The sequence below is a fragment of the Osmia lignaria genome, chromosome 14 (assembly GCF_051020975.1).
Source record: "Osmia lignaria lignaria isolate PbOS001 chromosome 14, iyOsmLign1, whole genome shotgun sequence".
In the NCBI taxonomy this organism is placed as follows: domain Eukaryota; kingdom Metazoa; phylum Arthropoda; class Insecta; order Hymenoptera; family Megachilidae; genus Osmia; species Osmia lignaria.
Window position 1 is genome coordinate 13,026,000 of NC_135045.1, and position 20,728 is coordinate 13,046,727.

At 30.7% G+C, this 20,728-nt stretch overlaps 3 protein-coding genes across 7 annotated transcripts in view; 1 reads left to right on the plus strand and 2 right to left on the minus strand.

Annotated features, from left to right (window-relative positions):
* cnn (phosphodiesterase 4D interacting protein centrosomin) overlaps positions 1-10,289 on the minus strand; it is a 57,188-nt gene extending 46,899 nt beyond the window's left edge. The window contains exon 1 of one of the 3 annotated variants that reach the window (XM_076692097.1): positions 10,212-10,289. Coding sequence is in view for 2 of the 3 variants with exons in the window: in XM_034334894.2 (XP_034190785.2) it covers positions 4,603-4,724 (122 nt within the window). In the remaining variant the exon portion in view is untranslated. Of the gene's footprint in view, positions 1-4,602; positions 5,485-9,600; positions 9,759-10,211 lie in introns of those variants that run through there. The other 2 variants (XM_034334896.2, XM_034334894.2) reach the window with 2 other exon arrangements.
* Positions 10,290-10,295: 6 nt separating this feature from the next.
* LOC117609061 (uncharacterized) lies at positions 10,296-20,363 on the plus strand. Its single transcript, XM_034334905.2, has 9 exons — positions 10,296-10,588; positions 11,115-11,508; positions 11,617-11,705; positions 11,787-11,915; positions 14,101-14,628; positions 16,365-16,892; positions 16,960-17,190; positions 17,373-18,058; positions 18,805-20,363. The coding sequence occupies exons 1-8, from the start codon at positions 10,478-10,480 to the stop codon at positions 17,526-17,528; spliced, it is 2,166 nt and encodes a 721-aa protein (XP_034190796.2). The 5' UTR covers positions 10,296-10,477; the 3' UTR covers positions 17,529-18,058; positions 18,805-20,363.
* LOC117609055 (long-chain fatty acid transport protein 4) overlaps positions 20,314-20,728 on the minus strand; it is a 32,908-nt gene continuing 32,493 nt past the window's right edge. For all 3 annotated transcript variants that reach the window (XM_076692098.1, XM_034334899.2, XM_034334900.2), the window contains exon 11: positions 20,314-20,707. In XM_076692098.1, coding sequence (XP_076548213.1) covers positions 20,399-20,707 — 309 coding nt within the window. In that variant the 3' untranslated portion in view covers positions 20,314-20,398. The remainder of the gene's footprint in view (positions 20,708-20,728) is intronic.

Sequence of the window (20,728 nt, forward strand, 5' to 3'; positions counted from 1 at the left end):
CTTGATACTTGGGTCGAAAATTGATTATTTCGAAAAATATCTTACAAAGTGACAGGAAAAGTCTCTTCTGAAGATTCCTTTTGAACCAATCAATTTTCAATCCAAGTATCTTAATACTTTTTGTAGAGAACAAAGCTCTTTTCGTACAGAACTTCGAAACATATAGAAAAGTGCATAGTTTCGTCTAAAAGAATAAAATTGACATTGAAATCTTTGAAACGCCTCCATTTCCGGAATCGGGAAGTTATGCTCAATTCAACACTACTTAATTTCGTCTGTCTTTTACGGTTTCAAAGCTATAGCTTGTCCCAGTTTCATGGGACACCCTGTATATTCGAATACTAGAGTATTTAAAGTTTATTCATGGCATTTAAGTATGTACTTGCGAATAATTTAAATACCACGAAGTTCAAATAGCTCCAGTTCTAGCTACAATATAGTAAAAACTACTCGTATTAAAAAAAAAAAGAACAATAAAATTATTGTGTGTTTCTCTAGAAATAATTAAAATAATTACTTGCATAATACATAATACATATATTTTGTTCATTAATTTTTGGTATTCATTTTCTTTTATATAAAAAAATATTATTAAAAGAATATTTAAATTACATCAGTTTTCAAAATGAAAAAAAGAACTATAAAAAATTTTTAAATAAACAATGCACCTTCTTTTCTTGTACTTTTGTAATTTGAAACAAAGCTGACTAATTGTAAGTAGTATAATCGCAATGAGCGTTGACCTCTTGCAATTTAATATTCAACCATGCTAGAATAAAGTACAATTGAATATGACTCTATTAACTCGTTCCTGTATTCTTTCTCTTAATTAATTCATTCCTACACATTATAGTATACGTAAATACTATAAACAAACGTCTGGCTAAATGATTCATGGTTCCTATTCGGTAGTAGCTTTAATAAAAACGAATTTATGTTAATGAATGTGTTAATTACGAAACCAACGAATCTAAGGTTAAATTCATGGAAGATATTAACGATGAACTCTAAACTTGAATAGATTAATAAGCAAACAAAGGATTTCGTCTTCGATACTTTTCGGAGTATAAATAGCTTGCTAAGCAAACTATTAATCATCATAGTGTATTTATGAGTCAGTTTAAGGAGAAAACAACAATTGATCTGGTATTTGCACACCAGGAACAGATACCAACCCTTTGTGCTACTTTTACCACTGCGTAGTTGGAATCTTCCATTACTTTGAAACAAAAATTGTACACGTGACATTAGATTATTCCATAACAAATAGAAAAAATCTAGTATCATCTTGTAAAAGTACCACGAAATAGCACTTATAGCATATCAATTTAAAGCCTGAAGTTCAATAAAAATGACTATATATACAGGGTGATTCTCTCGCTACGCAAGACAAAAGCCGTGCCGCACAATGGAACCCATGCTGTTCCGTTTCTTGTCCTTCGTCTCAGCCATAAACACACACAGAGCAGTCTTGGATCCGGCGATATGGCCCCTGGGTCTCTTTACCCGCAAAAACAGCAAGGTTCGATTGTGCGGCACGGCTTTTGTCTTGCGTAGCAAGAGAATCACCCTGTATAAAGGTGTTATGATTCTTAATACTTTATTAGTTTTTCATTGCAGGTAATGTACATACAGCTCATAGTACTGTTCATTAGTGAATATTCCATTTTAAACGAACAATTAACCAATTTGTATGAAGAATATTAACGAAACCTACATACTATGTATCTACAACCCTTCAGAGTAACATTATTTTGAGCTATTTTTATGTCATCAAATCGTGTCAAACTTCATAATTGTTTACTGTAACTATCGATTAGCCATTTTATGTGATAATTTTCATATAACTTTAACCTTTAAATTGGTATATCATAAATATTATTACATGATACATTTATGTCATCAAATCATGTTTAATCTAATACAAATTACAAACAGATATTTGAACAACAAAATAGATAAGTAATAAAAACTGCATACATATATGACGCTAATGGTTACTCAATAATTTTATTTACTTAATTTACTATTGTACAATATCGAGCACAGTAGGTTTCCCTAGGTAAAATGGCGTATGTAAAAAATGTTCTTGCGTAAATATTTATACGCAAGTGGTGGGAGGCCCCACTCTCCTCGGAAACGCCTGGTGAGGGCCAGAAACCCAAAAATCTGTAAACTTACCAAAGGACTATCCCGAAGTGACAATTTCCGATTTTGATGAAACTTATGTATAATATAGATCTCGAAAAAATATTTGACACGTATTTTTTTGTAGCTGCCAACATTCATGTTAAGGGGGTGAAAATAGCCCCCAAAGTGGAGGGCGAGAATCATATTTGGTCGAATATCTCTGAAATCAGCAGAGCTAGAGGGATAGTGTAAATTGCAAGATTATGTATTTTTTTATGAGGAATCTAAATATGGAAATGGATTTCAAAAATTCGCATTTGTTTAAATAATATATTAAAAAATGGGACTTTTTTGTTAATTTTTCCGTTCAAAAGTTGATGTATCTCTCTGTAAATTTCGATATAAAAAGTATACTCGCAGGTACAAAATACGAATAAAATGGAATTTTCATTTTTACAGTGTAAATATAGTTAACTTGGTCGAATTTTTATCGCATTTTTGCGAGACGCAGTCCTTAAATGCATATAATAATCAAACAGATAAAAAACTTCTACGTTTTTACTGGTAACGGTATTACAGTGAACCTAACAACTTTGTTTTGGGTAAGGTCAAAATTACCGTCGTAGGTATAAGATACAGCCGGGCGGCGCGCGGTGCTATTGCACCCGAATTGTTTCAAATTTTTGGCAACTGAAACCAAGTTGTTGCACGTTTACAAAGATATGGGAGCTCTGAAAACAGCTGGTGTAACCGTTGGTTCCTGCAATTTTCTGAAAAGCTGAAAATAATGAAATTATTACTTTATTCAATGCAATGATTGCAATAATGATACTCGACTAGAAAATGATTAAAACATAAATGTTCCTGACACCACGTTTTATACAAACAACACTACTACAGCGATTACAAATTATAACTGATGTATTCGTGAAACAAAGTTCTACGGGGTTTTCGAATTCTCCTGCCCGGCTGATTCTTATACTTGCGACGGTAATTTTGACCCCACCCGAAACAAAGTTGTTAAGTTCACTGTAATACCGTTACCAGTAAAAGCGTAGAAGTTTCTTATCTGTTTGATTATATGCATTTAAGGACTGCGTCTCGCAAAAATACGTTAAAAATTCGACCACGTTAACTATATTTACAATGTAAAAATGAAAATTCCATTTTATCCATATTTTGTACCTGCGAGTATACTTTTCATATCGAAATTTACAGGGAGATACATCAACTTTTGAACGGAAAAATTAACAAAAAAGTCCCATTTTTTAATATATTATTTCAACAAATGCGAATTTTGGAAATCCATTTCCATATTTGGATTCCTCATAAAAAAATACATAATCGTGCAATTTACACCATCCCTCTAGCTCTGCTAGTTTCAGAGATATTCGACTAATTGTGATTCTCACCCTCCACTTTGGGAGCTTAACATGAATGTCGGCAGCTACAAAAAAATACGTGTCAAATATTTTTTCGAGATCTATATTATACATAAGTTTCATCAAAATCGGAAATTGTCACTTCGGGATGCTCCCTTGTTAGAAGAGGCTGGGAACCTACGTGGGGAGGACATATGGCCATTTTTCCTGGAGAAGTCTACCATGCTCGATACTGTACATCAGGAAACTTACAATTACAAAGACTTGAAGACAAATATAATGAAGTATATTTTTGAACCTATCTTCAATGAAATCGTGTGTACAATGCTTAATAATAGTGCACCTATAAAGTGCAGTAAGTGCATTTACTAAGCTTCAACAAATCTGTTAAAATACAGAATAAGGAATTGATATACGAAATGACTGATTCAAGTGTGAAGTACAATAGAAATTTGTAAAATACCACCTTCTTGGAATATTTGTCAGACAATTTTCAGGTTCGCAGAAACGATGCAACGAGTAAAAGGATGCTGCATTTAGCGGCTTCTTTGATTACCGTGTTTACAATGAAACATTTGATGCTGTTATTCAAAGCTGTCAAACCGCACCCTCTTGTTACATATCGAGAAAGTAACGATGCAAGGTTTACCTTAAAATATTCACGACAATCTAAATTTAGGTAACGACAGGGGAAACGTAGTGAAAATCGTTTTGATCTACTTGCGTGACGCATTTTCGCTGCAAAATGTATTCTTTTTCAATATCCAAATTCGAAAAACATAGCATATACATATATAACTTACTTACTAAAAAAATTGTAAAATACGAACTGCAATTTTTTAAGAATAACGAAAACACGTTATCTAATGAAATAATTTTCCTAGCTTTAAAAAAAAAAAAAAAATTAAAATCTTTGATCCAATTTTAAAAAACTTATTCTGTTTTAAAGGGTGCAGGTACAAATACATTTGCGCCCCACTGCACTGTATGTTAGGGAGGATTAGATACGGTGCCTTATATTCTAATTTTTTTTAACAAACAATTGACTATAGATTCACTATACTCGATGTGAAATCAGCGGGTTACTCACTTTCGAAATGGGCTGTAAACGCTACCCCATGCGCTGGTCCTGGTCGGCGAGGGTGGATTGTTTTGATGTTGATTGGAATATCCGTAGCCGGCGAAAAACATATTGCGGTAATTGTTCCTCATCAGTGTAGACCAGAATAAAAATATCCGTACAAATAAAACGGGGCCCCTTCTTATATAAAACAACTTACGCGTATAAAACGAACCTTACCAATAAAAACTATAAAACAACAATAGATAATAATACAAAGTGTTATTGTTAGACGATAATACTAGAAAACTTGTACTTTCAATTGAAACGCTTTGGCACGTGTTAATTTGGCACAGAAACGTCTATTATAACATACACGTTTTCAAGCGAGCATTATCGGTGCGAACCGATGAATCTCGTCAGTCTTACGATTACGAAACGGAGCATCTACTTCTTCTTTTTTCTTTTTTTCAAAACAAAAATCCGTGTCCCAAATCGAAACTGTGTTACCACGGATCGACCTCTATATGTTCCTGGACCGATCAATGCCGACAGATAACTCTCGCCCAACGTCAGGTGACGATTCCACTGTGTCCTAAAGCACGTTGTTCCACACCGAATAAACACTCTTCTTCTCCTGTTGATCGATTCGCGACAGACAACAAAACACGTAAAAACAGCACCCTGTCACTGAATCAGCAGTTTGTACTTTAACACAGTCCTCTTGGGGAAAAGCAATAGCTTTAACACCGGTTTTCTATCGCCTTCCATCGCGAGTCTCTCGATCGAATCGAAAGAATCACTGCTCCTTTCGATACACCCAATCTGTGTAATCCATTCAGACCGTTGTCCTTTTTATCACGCGCGGATTTTCAACGAAGCGCAAAGATCCACACGACCACGAAACCTCCTACTCTGACGACAGATTGAACGCAACTGAAAAGCAGGCGGCGACACAGCTCTGTGGTTCTGATCGAGGGGCAGGAACGAGCGGAGGGTTTAAGGTCGGAAGATTCTTGCGAGCTGATGGAAGAGCAACCGAGAGAAGGGAGGGTCACATGGACCCCATGCGAATGGGCAAAGAGGGAAAAAGAGGGAGAGACGGTAGAGCAAAGATAAAGAGCAGACGGAGTACGTGACGGAGGGAGAACCAAACGACAAAAACAAATACAGGGTAGAAGCGGGGTTGTAAGGAGACGGAAACGTGGTGTGCATCGGTCAAATGCAGCGTCTCTCATTTGGAGATAAAATAGTACGGTGTGATAGCATGATGATAACATAATACGATAATGCGGGATGCTATACCTAATGATGCGATCGTAGGACTGAATTGATACAAAAGTAATTTCGATTTTAGTCATTTTTCATTTTAATACAGTTTTTGAAATAAACTTTTATTTAACACATTTTATTCCACAATGAAAATAGAAATTATTATAGTAAGACATGTTCGAGATCTATCGAACATTTTCAAATTTAAATCTTCTGTTGTTGGTATGTATTTTATTTTCTTTCCTTCTTTTTCATTATTCAATTAAGCACATTCGTTTGTAATGCAATGAACGCATTGACACTTTTAACAATTTTGAACGTTTTTGAACAAATGTTGCAATCTCAATTCCTTAGATACTTTTCATACCAAATTATGTTTTTAAAATAAAAATAATATTACAGCTTTAATGAGTACCCATGTACTCGATTATCCACATAGAAGCTGATTATTTACACTGTAAATTGATTCAACGTTATAATAAGCTGCTTTAACCTTATATTAAAATTTATTTATTAATACTTTTATATAAAATGATAAATTGTAGAAGCAATATAAACATAATCAGTCTTGCATAATACTCAATTTTTGGTTTAGTGGCAATACAGGTCGAATAGTCGAATAATTATATTTTTTATTATAATGACTTAAATGTTCCGAATTTCTAGTAATAATAGTTCACTGCAAAATTTAATAGATATTGTAATTTTGATTTTTACTAATGTAGGAATTCGTGAGAAATTCAAACCAGAAATCTCAAACTGAAAAACCTAAATATCTATTTATATTACGTATGCAAACCATAAATAATAACATTACAGTAGTATACTGTACAAAAACCTTAAAAAAATACAATATATAATATTACAAATTCTTTCATGCATATGTATCTTTAAAACTAAAAGTGAACGGTGGTTATTATGAAAATTAATTTCCATAAGAACATTGTAATCGATAAGATGCATTGGTATAATTAGGAATAGATCAGGTCTCATAAATTTACAAAGAATGTCAAATTCAAATTTAACTCTTCACTTAATAAGAACGTTATTTTGTTTTTAGTTGCATATTGCATTTCGACCCAAATTTTTATTTCCATTAAAATTTCACGAGCTAATGAATTCTCTTTTTAGTGGGAAGAGATGCCAATCCACATTTTGGGAAAGCCAGGCGCGCCGTGGTTCCACAGTTGCGCCAATCGTAAACGCACCCTATTCTGCATAATCTACGAATTAAAATTGCTAAATAGCATTAATGTAGTGCCTGCAGACACAAGACACTTCGGTGTACGAAATTTGTGTTAAAAGCAATTTTTTACTCGGTGAATACCTTCTATAATTTATGAATAAATTAGCTACAATATTAATGTTAATATGTTATTGAACTTCATTGGATTTACAAATAATACAAAATTCTACTGACTGCCGGCAAATAGGGTTAACTCGTGCTATGAGTCATACTTTAAATGTGCAATAAAATTGAGGACGTTCTGAGGATTATACCAGTATATAATCTTGTATATCAGTGATTACCAGTAAAAGTAATCGCTCATTTTTGTTTACATTTCCTGAAAGCAACAGCTGGGAATTCTAGTAAACTTTTTTCTCTTATATCAGGTAATTAATCCATAAACTTTATGTTAATTTATTCACCGCATATTAAAATGCATACAATTTTATTGTTCATTACGTTAAATAAAATTTACCGGATAAACTTTATAAATTCATAAGAAAACAGAAAAAAAATATCGTTAGTATTGATTAATTTCTAAAATCCAATTTAATTTTAACTTTTGTACAAACATAAAAACAACATACTTATGTGTATAAATTAAGTATAATGACCAAATGTTTTACCATTTTAAATATATGAAGGTTTAATTATTACTATTATTGATAAAACTACTTTAATCCATTGACCAGATTTTTATTTAATTTTAAAATTGAAAATCATAGACTTTGTAGTTAAATCTTTTTTCTAATTCTTCTATTCAAAAATCCCCACATAGGGTTTATTAAAAAAAAAAAGAAGAATCCAAGAAATTTCATGAATTTCTTACGTGTAAGAAAACTGTAGATTACAGAACAAATACCGACAAGCCTATCAGTCATCCGTTTTATGATTTTACCTTTCTGATAAAAACCCATCCTGTTCGGAAAGAGTTCGAAGAAATTTAATTTCTTGCGGGCAAGTAACGACCACGAAAATGAGTATGTATTCTGTTTACTTCAGAATTTATAAACCATAATCGTGAGTAAGAAACACGGTTCTTATTGAAAAACAGGTACCGAGATTTACAGCTTTAGGGACAATTACAATTGATTGTCAGGTATATCGTATACCCGAAGTGAGTCAACACCATAAAACTTATAGTTTAATACCGATACTACACGATTAACTTATACGTTAAATTGACGATAATTCAAATTAATAATAAATAAAAAACATGTTTAAATAACTGATACCTATCGAGATTACGACATGGACGATAAGAAATTTGATATTTTTTACTGAATTTTTAAGAAACAGATAAATCTGGAGAACCACTGGAATGAGAAATGACCTCTAACCCTCGCCGGTAGAATTATCATTGTTTAAATAAGCAGTAAAAGAATTGAATCTTTAATTTGCATGGTACATATGTAGCAATCTAATATAAATTCATATAACATAATTTTAATATACGTACTTCTTTCACAAATTTTCAATTAACAATTATGTATATGTAGATATAAGTTTAACAGTTATGATTATATTGTACATAAATTATCATAAAAAATTGAGAAATCTAATTGAAAGTTGCATTTTAAATCTTTGACATGTATGTAAACATATAAATAGTAGATAAATATAATTGATAAATTATTTTAAGTAAACACTTTGCTTATTTGGAACTGATTTAAGGGTAATTTTCTGAATATATTGATATTGAAAATTTATCAAAAATCTAATATTTTAAACAGACCGCTTATAGTGAAAAATATATATCGTCATCTAATATCAAGTGTTAAAAATGAGCTTTTTCATATCACCAGGGAGCGCAAAAAATACATCGATCTGCTTATAGTTCTTCTTATTAATACCAGACGGCACTACAGTACAAAAAAGCGCCATCTCAAAAACAACTATATAAGTAAGTAAATACTTACGTAACCTTAAAATCTAATTTTAACGAATTTCTTTATATAAAGTAAATAAGATTTTGTATGTGTATTTTATTAATAGAAACTAAATACATACGAAAGTAATTACACAAATCTGTAACAACAAGGCAAGTTTAATATCATTTAAAACGAAACTGTTTATTAATTCGAGGCTTCACAAGAAATGTCGATAAAATCATTTTCTATTATTTACATCAAATTGGACACACTGACAGCTGAAAACAATAGAATATGTGACAATTGAATGTGTAACAAACAAGCTAAGTATATATAAGACATTAAAAGTACTTCATTCTTTTTATTTGTTTCTTAAAAGAAGAAATAATAATTTCAATTTTATAACAAAGTTTTATATTAGGCGCACGTATATATTTAATAAATTATTAAAATATTCAGGTATACAATATTTGTTAAATATTTAAATAAAATAAAATGCATAACATAAAGTTGAATGTACAGTCATCCGAGGTCTTTCTTAAGTAGTAAGGAGCAAGTTTAAAGGAACTACGATGCGTAAATAATAGAGACCCCCTACTATGTATTACAACAAAAAGTAACATGCTAAATACGTAAAATTAAACAAAAACTACTTACGCATCGAAATAATTTACTGTAGCTGCCGTTTCGTTCAAGAATTCCCCCATTTTGTAATCCAATTTCACAACACATCACCAAAAAACCACGAAAAATGAGGATCCACATGCACTTCCAAATCCCAAACCGTTGAATTTGAAAACATTAACTCACAATGCCTCCGCCGTATACGCTAAGTGCACTCTTCATTTTATGTGTAGCAGTTCTACCAACATTGGATATTTAATTTTTATCTTCTATAAAAAAATGTTCCTAGTGAATCAATGACTTCATTGGTTTATGTCCTAAGAAGAATCGAGTTTGACAAAGCATAGTGACGTTATATAATTATTTCTACACACAGAAAGATAAATATATGTATAGTATTCCGTCACACAATGTAAATACATATACATCATTTCTGTTTATTTTTAACTGAAGTATAAAACACGTATAAGTGTTGTTCATTCAATGGTAATCTTACAACTTGGTGATACTCGATGTATGTGTGCATGTATGTACATACTGTTGTGTGGGAGCGAAATTCAGTAATTCGAATTTCGCGCTAAGTTTCCGTGTTTTTCCCGAAACAGGGGATACAGTATCGCACTTTATAACCAGTAACTACTTACGTGACTAGGCAGTATGGCAGTCGGCTGCTTGTGATGCATGGTTTGGTTGTACGTAAAGTTATCGTCGCCGCGTATTCACTGATGTTTTTACGATGACTCAATCAAGTCGAACCGTGTTTCAGCAGTAAAGAATGAATTATTGGTATATTCTTCTTTTATTCTACTGGTTTTAATATTGCTCCAATTAGTGACCCCAAAGTCAGCACATTGACATTGACAGGTGGTAGTTGTCATTTTCTGGTCGCGTCGTTGGAGGTTATAGCACCATGTTTGCAACGCTAAAGAATAAAATAAGAGAAGAAATAGGGAGTGACGTGTCAACTGTTGTTAGAAATGCCGGCAATGTGCGCGGTATCAATTCAAGGCATATGTCTCAGGTAAACATGTTGTTTCTATGTATCAAATGTTATCAGTGTTTAACGCGATATCGCGTCTATAAACACCTAATTCACTTATTTATAGATCGTCATTAATTTCTCATTATTGTTTTAAAGTGTTATTAATCGTTGGGGAAATTTTAACAGGATTTTAAATTAAATATCAATTTATATTTCTACATATGTTTTCCAGATGGTTCATTAATATTGCATGTGTTCATTATCCGGTTTTGTATTATCACAAGTCTTGTTGGAATATCTGCTAACAATTCGCTTTAACGTAGTTTTCTTTAGTCGTATTATGTTTCATGAATTTTCTTTGTTTTTACGTTGTAAAAAAAATGTTGTATTTTAGATAAATTTATAATTAGATAAACTAAATGCATTATTTAAATACGAATATTTAAAATAAAATTTTTTTAATATTTAATGTTAATAGATAATATATTCTATTGTTATTGAACTTGTATCTATATAAATGTTTATGTAATATAAATTATTATAAGAAATAACAATCTTTTTATAGACGGGATCCACAAGTAGCATTAGTGGATCTCAGCTTTCATTAGATGGTTCCCGAGAAGAAAATGCAGCATCACCTTCTCCACCTATTTCTTTAAAAAAAGACAATAGTTTTGATCTGAAATTGAATGATGGAATGCAACTTTCTGCCAAAGATATTAAAAAATTTGAAAACAGAGAAGATGAGTGGCGGAAAAGAGTAGCCAAAAAAGAAGCAGAGATGCTAAAAAGAATGGAAAAAAAGGAAGAGGAATGGAAAGTAAGACTTCTTGAAAGAGAAAAAGAATGGAAGAAAGTTGTTGAAAAACAAGAAAAAGAGAAAAGCAGATTAGAAGAGGAACTACAAAATATAGAACGCACAAAACAGTCATTGGAATTATCTTTAAAAGATGCTGAAGGTACATGTTAAATAAAGCATGATAATTAATATCACATATAATTATGTGTTATACTAATTATAATCAATGAATGAAACTAACGTTTCTATTAATAATATCATGTTTCAGAATACAAAAAGAAGTTGTATAGTTTTCAAGAAGATGCAGAACAGCTAGAAGGTTTTCAAACCCAAGAAATGGCAAAAATAAAGCATTTAGTATGTTCAATTTAATGCATGCGTACTTAACAAAACTAAGTGTATGAACTATTATTTATATTTTCATATTTTTTAATGAAGTTGTTGGCCAAAGAACAAGAAGTGGACGAGAAAACGCATCATTTAAAAGCAGCTACTGGAGAAATTGACAGTTTAAAAAGTGAAGTTTCACGTCTAAGAAGATATGAAGATGAGTTGAACAATGTGCAGGTGAGTACTTTATTATTTCATTTGATTTTGAATACTATTTGAAAATACACCATGAACCTTAGACTTATGTTAACATAATTGTGTTAATATAAGTTGCTTAATTACCCTCAGTTGAGTAAATAAACATGGAGCATATTTTAATTTTAGTTAAAAATATTTATTCACATTTTTTCTGTTCAAACGTTTTATAAATTACCTGTACATCAAAGTAAATTAAAATACATCAAAGTGATATCTAAAACAAAGAAATTTTTTATAAGGTTTCATTTATTCAATTACTTTCATTTATTCAATTACTTTCATTTATTCAATTACATTCATTTATTACTTTTACATGTATGTATTATATAGAATTTTACATTTATATCTTTTATATACTCATTGAACATATTAGTTACTAGAAGAATGTAATATTCTCTGAATATGCATTGTTTTAAACTATATATTGTAACAAAGGAAGAGAAGGAGAAAGTATTATTTAAACCAAATATTTTTTAAATATTTCTTATAACTAATCGTAATTTATAATAATTTGTTTAACCTAGAAGAACTTCTATAACAAAGAAATGTAGTACATATAACTTAATTCGTGTAATAATTATAGCATGGTAAGATCAAATGATTCCTTTAGAAACACTTTTCATAAATATGTATTAAAATCTGTTTTTTCTATAACAATGTTATTTCTACTTAAAGCAAATCCATTTCTTTTTCAAATGAATGAATTCTTTTGCATATACTTTCAGTGCTGTATCAGATTGAAAGAATATTAGATTAATAATTTTAAATCTAACATTTTTGTATTATACATTGTGCTACATATTGATTAATACCATGGATTATTTGTTTCTTTTTTTTTGTTATTATTATGGAAACAGATAGAACTGCATGAACAGATTATTTTTGTTTATTCCTATCATAATGTTTTTTAAAAAATTACTTGTTTTTGTAATACTAGTTAAATGTTATACAGTTTCCTAAAAAGTTAATAAACGTATATCTTTTAGATATAAGCACGCTTTTCTTATAAACTTGAATTTTATTTTGAGGCTTTTTTCTTTTATTATTTTTATTATTATTATTTATAGCTTTTTGTTTTGTCACTGCTATGTTTTTCTGCACTTTTTTTTAATACTGACACAATACCAAAATCTATCATGGACAGTGACTATGATAATAGTCATAATCTATTATTTGATTACATTTCAAACATTTATTAAAATGAAATAAATAATAAGCATATGTTCCATAACTGTTAGTTGCCTTCCTGTTTTTCCAATATTTTGTAGGAAGTATTTTACTTCCATTTGATTTAAATTTAGTTTGGGAAAAAGATAGGTATTTCGTTAATTATATAAACAAGTTGTAAATGAACAGTGTTCTTTTATTGGTTATGGAACATGAGCGAAACCTAAGTGAAATTGAAAGTTTTGTGAAAACAACATACGCATGAAGATTGGAAAACTTTGATAAACGAGAGCATTGGAGATCAGAGTAGGCGGTATTTTCCGCTAATTCGCTGCTGCTACCGCTGACGCTAGAGGTACGTCTTCAAAGCTTTGCTGCTACTCTGCAACATAAATAACTTCTATAGATTTTACTTATATCAATGTTGCTCTTTATGTAATTCTCTCCTTGGTGCAAAATTTTATAACATACAAGAAATGCATGTATTAACTAGTGAAAGTGGTTTAATAATAGAAGAATTTCTCATCTTACAGTAAAAATTTCATTTAAAATAAACTGTTTCTCTACTGCAGTACTCATACTCCAATGTTGTTACTCTCATAACAGCGTGGAATAATTATTAATCAATTTTAACCAGTAAAACAATGAATTTATACACATTTGTTTTCAATATTGTATTGTATTCATCTTATAACAGATAATAAAAGACTTTATTTATTTTTTTAATAAAGATATTTATCTAACACAGTATTTGTTTTTACTTCCTAAACTTTTTTTTTTTTCGTTTTGTTCACTTTCAGCATTGTTGTTATTTATCATGTAATTCATCATTATTCGCTTATTCTTGGCTTCATAAGGTTTGGATTATTTTTAACATTTTATTCATGTTTATGCATTAGCAATGCTTTGGTAAGATTTGCAACAAAGCTTTACAGAGCAAAATTGAATAATGATAATAACAACAAAATATTCGTTGTAACAACATTGACCTTTCCAGGATGAAATGGAAACATTACGCCATTCTACTCAACGAGAGAGAGCTCAACTTTCCTGTCAACTAGCACAAACCGAAGAAGAAGTTCGTCATCTAAAGGACAAAGTTTTTGTGTTAGAACAGAGAATTGCTTTAGAGACTAATGATCAAGTGACAGTTGATGAAAGAATAGCTGATCTGATGAGAGAAAGAGCATTGTTAGAAAGGAAGTTGGAGGAAGCACACCTTCATCTATCCGATATAAAGACTAGTTGGTCAGGGAAAATATCCAGTTTAGAAACACAAGTTGGAAGGCTTAGTAGACAGGCTGGTGAGGAAGGTTTAGAGAGAAGACGAGTTGAAGAGGAAAGTGAGAAATTGAAGCAAAGGATCAAGCAGCTAGAAGCTGAAATAGAGGTGAACAATGTTGTCATGGCGACGAAAGACGCCAAGCTTTTGCGCATGGCAGAGGACATCGACGAGATGGCCACGGAACTAAAAGAGCTCCGGGCCAGCGTCGATGATGAGGTGGAAGAGTTTAAGCGGCAAATTGTGAGTTACCGCGATATGTAGTCGTGCATGACTTAGATTATTTTGGAGAAGATGTCCCGTTAGACCTTGAAATGTAAACAAATGAACATTCCTTCTTTTATCAACTGGCAAATTTTTTAATGATCACAGTACTAAATAATAATCTTTCAAAGCTTTGAATTTTGTTCTTTTTTTTATACAACTTTCTTTTTTTTATATCAATATGTATACTGAAAACAAGAAATTGAGTATTTTTATCTTACATAATATATTTTGTTTCTAATTAGATTACCTGTGATCATGAAAAGTTATGTTTGTATTCTATTTTTACCATGGTTTCTCTAACTGTTTATCGTAATTGTTTGAACACATTTTAATGATTTTATAAGCTATTGACGTTACACGTTGTTGAGTGTAAAATCACTGGAACGCGTGTACACGAACGCGTAGAATAATATCGTGTGTTAAACTTGTAGAAAAAAAAACTACATATCGCCTATGTATACTTGCATGTTTTTTCTAAGATGCTTGACGCTTGACGCACAGAACATTTATTTTATGCATATTTATCAGCACATTCTTTTGTTTATAATTTTTTATTTACCGTTAATAAGCATGCAGAAACTTACAATGTACATTTTATAATTTATCTAAGTCAGTATCATGTACCAATAAACAAAGATGACATTGGGTCAACTCTTTAAAATCCTACTACATTTCCACTTGTGTGCCTTTGTACATGAAAGTTAGGTAGTATCGACATAATGATATTTTTATGTACGGTCGCATCTCTGTATATTTTATTTGTCGAATAAAAAATAATAATAATAAAAAAAAAATAATAATAAATTACATCGTTTATCGCATTCGTTTTTGTGCTTATTTTTTTTATACCCATTTTTATATCCCTCTTTTCTCAAGCGGCTTTTTACATATTTATTATAAACACAAATTTCTACACGATTCTTACAGGGTTAAACGAATCATTATATTTTACTACACTAATGACACTGTTCAATTATGTTTACGTTGCTGTAAATATTAGGAATGTGTGTCCAGGCGGATACAATTAAAAGGAAACATATTGTACATTGTTTAGAATAGAAACTATAATAGAATGGTTAAATAGAAGGATTGAAAGTTTTATTGAAAATTCAGTTGTATAGTAAAAGTTGTTCTAAACCAATTACAGTCTGTTGCAGGTTCGAGCTTTGGAATTAATGGCACAACCAAAATTTTGTATTCAAGTACTGCTGTTACAACACAACTTTGTTTTTTAATTTCCAATCTGAATTGTTATATTCATGGTATTATATTTGAAACATTACTTTGTGTTTCCATTAGAAATTTATGTAGTAGCTCATTTCAAGCACAAGAGATTATTTGACAGAATGCAGAAATGTTTTATCAATAATAATTTTTCATTAAATCCTACTGCCTTAATTGAGCTATCTATATAAACGGTATTAAAATAATTTGTAAATATTTATTTATATCAATACGAAGAATTATAATATTTATTGTAATGATGATTGCTCCATGTTCATTTTACTCATATGTATGTTTCAACTAACTTCACATTTTATATCTTGCTTTAATCTTTTAGTGACAAACCTTAATTGTACCATAAATTCCAAAGATATGGGTTCTCTGGTCACATCTCACAGAGTGTTGTCAACACAAAATTATAGTTATGTGTTCGATAGTTTCAGTATTAGATACCACTCACGTGTTTTATTTTCTTTTCTTTTTGTCAGGAATCATCATCTAAGGAGATCTCTGAATTGAAGCAAAGTCTAACAGGAACTACGACGAAGCTTACAGCTATTACTTCTGAATTAGCACACGTTCGTTTATCTCTGGAAGGTGAACGAACAAATAATTCCTCCTTACACCTAGAGGTAGCTCGCTTAAGAGAAGACTTAGAATCAGAACGAACATCATCAGCAACTTTAAGGGTGTGCTTAGAGAAGGAAAAAGGTGAAAAGGACTCTGCTTTATTGAGAAACGCTCAGGTTTCTCAGGACATTGAAATTGTGAAACAGGAAAATCGTCGTCAAGAAGTGGAAAATGCAGAGTTACAAAATAGGATAGAAACTTTAGAAAATAATTTACAGAATAAAAGCAAGGAAGTTGAACAAGCAATGGCAACATTAGAAGAAACTAAGAAGCGAATGTTAGAATTAGAAGAAGTAGAACGAAACAGAGAGAAAATGGAGAAAAGTGAGAAAGTTTTGAAAAGTAGTTTATTGGACCTAGAGGAACAACTAAACGAGAAGACTAAGGTAAAATATGAAGAAATAAGAATGGAGGTGAATTTTACAGGACACTAATCATTGAATGTATGTATAGACAATTAAGGTTTTACAACAACGGCTAACAGACATGAAGAAGACCCTTCACCGAGAGTTAAGAGTCCCATCTTCTTCGCTGGACAGTGATGCTGAACCTTCTGCTGCAATTCTCAAGCCTAGCTCGTCAAAGACAATCACTGCCAGACACACCACTACAAGAGAGGATGACGTTAACTTCAAATATCTTAAACATGTTCTCATAAAGTTCCTAACAAGTAGGGAATATGAGGTAAATTCAATGACTCACTTCACAAGAAGGAGAATATTATTTATTCTGCTCTCCTTTACTTTTCTGGTCCTTGAAAAGTTTTAGCAGAAGTTTTTTTATACATATACACATATGTATATATTTTGCTATCACAAAAATTAAAAAATTTTAAACTAACTTTCCTTTTTCCTTTTCTTTGTAAGGCTCTTCATTTGACAAGAGCAGTTGCCACTCTTCTACATTTCTCCCCGGAAGAGGAACGATTGTTGCAAGAAACCTTGGAATGGAAAATGTCATGGTTCGGTACCCGGCCTAATTTAGGTTTTGGACAGACTGCCAAAGCTATACCGCCTAGCTGATAGCTGCAACAAATTTCCTTTTCTATAGGTATCATAAAAGTGGCCACTGATTCGTGGTTAAAGTCGAAGAATTGGATTGTGTCGATAATTGATCGCACATGATCAAAAAGATTAGCAAAGGAAACAGTGATAGGAAAGATTTATAAGCTAGAGGTTTCATAAATTTTGTAATATATTTAGCATTTATAAAACACATATATAATATAATTTATTCACGAAAGCTATAGCGAGCTTCGAAAACGTGCAGTATATTATTGTGTAGCATCAAATATTATTTAGAGAAAAATTTATAAGTTGGGGATAAAAAGGAAAATCTTTAACATTCATCGTGTGTAATGACATTGAGCATAAAGAGACAAGATGCATAATATTGATTCAGAAGTGAGTCACGATATGTGGTTGTTTTCGTATGCAAATACTATACATACGTAACTTTGCAATATTCAATACACAAGAATTATATCTAAATCCATTTATTATATGTATGTATACGATCATAAAATGAAAGCAAGGACTTCGGTCATTAAAAGGTATGTTTAATTTTTTATTTTCTGATGTAATGCTTTTATACATAAAAATTATTCTATCGTGCATTTTTTTACCTGACCTATTGTATGCTTAATTAAAGTACATTAACATCATTTAAATTGTTGCATCATCGTTCTATGATGTGAGCAACTTAGGATTCTTTGGAAGTGTTCAAATATTCTTTAAACATGGCTGCAGGTCGGTTATAAATAATAAAAGCTTCGTTGGTCACGGAGCTAGATGTATAATTGCCATAATTATTATTTGTGATATGAACATTGCATTTGTATTATGTTCATGTTTGTAAATAACATAGTAGTGTCTCTGTAGGTGGTAATCAAAATACACGAAAAATAGAATGATTTTTTAGAAAGAATGATTCATTCAACTTGTATCTAGTAACCGAGTCAAATGATTGTCTTTTATCTGTGGTATTTATTTTATGAAGTTTGTGTAATTATTTTAATGATAATGATAAAATTATATTGACAGTAAAAATTTATAATTATAAGCGGAGAGTATCGACGTATTGCTGTACCGCATTTAGATAGATAAATGTACATGAAAAAAAAAAAAAAACATTTATTTTTCATGTGCAAATTATTTAAGAGCGCGAATATTTTTGTTCATCGATTATTACTTATTTATTACAGTATTTTGTGAATGTAAGACTGTACTTAGACTTCAATATTCGATATTTCAAGTTGATGCAATTATATCAATTAAATAAATTCTAAAAATATTTCAGCTCAGTGGAATTCCTTTCATTTATTGTTAAATATCCAAAGACTAATGACAAAAATTATTTCACATGTTGAAAACAATACAGTAAGATTATAGATCAGTTAAGGAATAAAACAAATTGTTACACATGTGTAAAGTATAATTATTTATTTACATAAGCCTACGTTAGTTTTACTGATTAATAACATATACATTACAAGTGGAGAATGATATTTCATAAATATCAAATTGGTAATTTTATAAAGATCGTATTTTATAACTTTCTTTTTAATTTAACTTGATTTACTCAAATTTTTAATTTTATTTTTTCTTATCGTTTAGAGAAAAACCAAAATGAGAAATTTGACTAATAATATTAATTTTAAAAATACATCTTCAAATTTACTATACATGAAAATACAATTATGCAGTAGTGCTAAATATAAAAATACAAGTGAAATCCCCAATAGTATTCCATTAGATGCCTATTTTTGAAATGGTAAACTAATTAACAACAAGATTAAAAGAAAAAAGTTTTGTAAAATACAGATTGTAATTGTTACTAATTTATCTGTACAAGTTTAACACTTGGGCAAACAATGATCTATGTCTGATCACCGGGATTATTTGAGAAACTATTGAAAAACAACTAACTACATCTTTATTAAAATCTAGCATAAGAATAATATATACATGGTGCATTAGTAAAGACGAAACACATGAAGTACATAGAACTACTAGGTATGTTTAAATACCTTTTAAAGTGGAAGTGAATCTGTATTTCATCGAACACTAATATCTTTTTTTTCTTTTAAGAGGTATACGTTACATTTATCTGTTATCTTTTTTGATTATGAAGTTAGATTACATTTAATAGTATAATAAATTGAGCTTAATCGCGTTATGTTTAATTATTGTGTTCATTACTTAGATTTCATTGGTAATTTTATACTAGAATAACCGAGATAGGTGCAAATTAAAAAATATGTATATATAAACAATAAGTTTCGTTAAAATCAATATTGGATATTGTGACAGGTTTTGTATATTTAAACTAAATACTGCAAACATGCTATTGACAATTCATTATCTTTTTTTTCCTTCTTTTGAAGAAAAAACCTTTTGAATAATCGCAAATAGAACATGAAAGGGTTAAATATGAAATAAAGTACCTTTTTTTTTATAAAAGATCAAAATTTGTTATAGAATGACTTTAATCAAACTAATTCTACCTTCAGTGCCAATCTTACGCTATGTAGAGTATTTATAAAATATACAGGAACATGTCACCATATTCGCTCGTCCCAATGTCAGAAGAACTATTGGCGAAATTTGTCCGATCGTTTGATGACAGAAATAGAATCTTCTCTGCGCAACAAGCTCCCTGTTTCTGGCCTTTTATCATAAAAATAATCTTACAACAGTTCGACAAACTTTCAGCCTAAATGTATGTTCTGTGGTATCGCATGTGTTATGTTATAAAACCCTTTACGCGTTGTATCTACAAGGCGCAATGTAATTTGTCATGTTCATATTTAAAAAAAAAAAGAAAAAAGAAACATTACGTTACACGTCTAACTTTTACATATATCCTCGACACTTGAAATCGTGCGCGACGACTAGAACTTCCTCGTTCCGGATATAATTTCTTTATAAAGTTCAGGTGTGATCTCGACGTACTCTTTGTTACCCGACAAGAAGTACATCTTGTCTTGAACTTTACTCGGATCGAAGCCTTCCTTTTGAAGGTTCACTTTCTTCAGTTTAAACGTTCCTGTCATTTCTAGTTCCTTCACGATTCTTAAGAATATTGGTCTCGCATAGGCTGGCAAAGCTTTTTCCAATCCTTCCGCCAGGGCTTTGAAGTCTAGAAGGCTGTCTGGATCAACTATCGCTGCCATTCCAGCCCTTCCTTCCATTCCAGGTACCTTGAAAAACATTAACATACG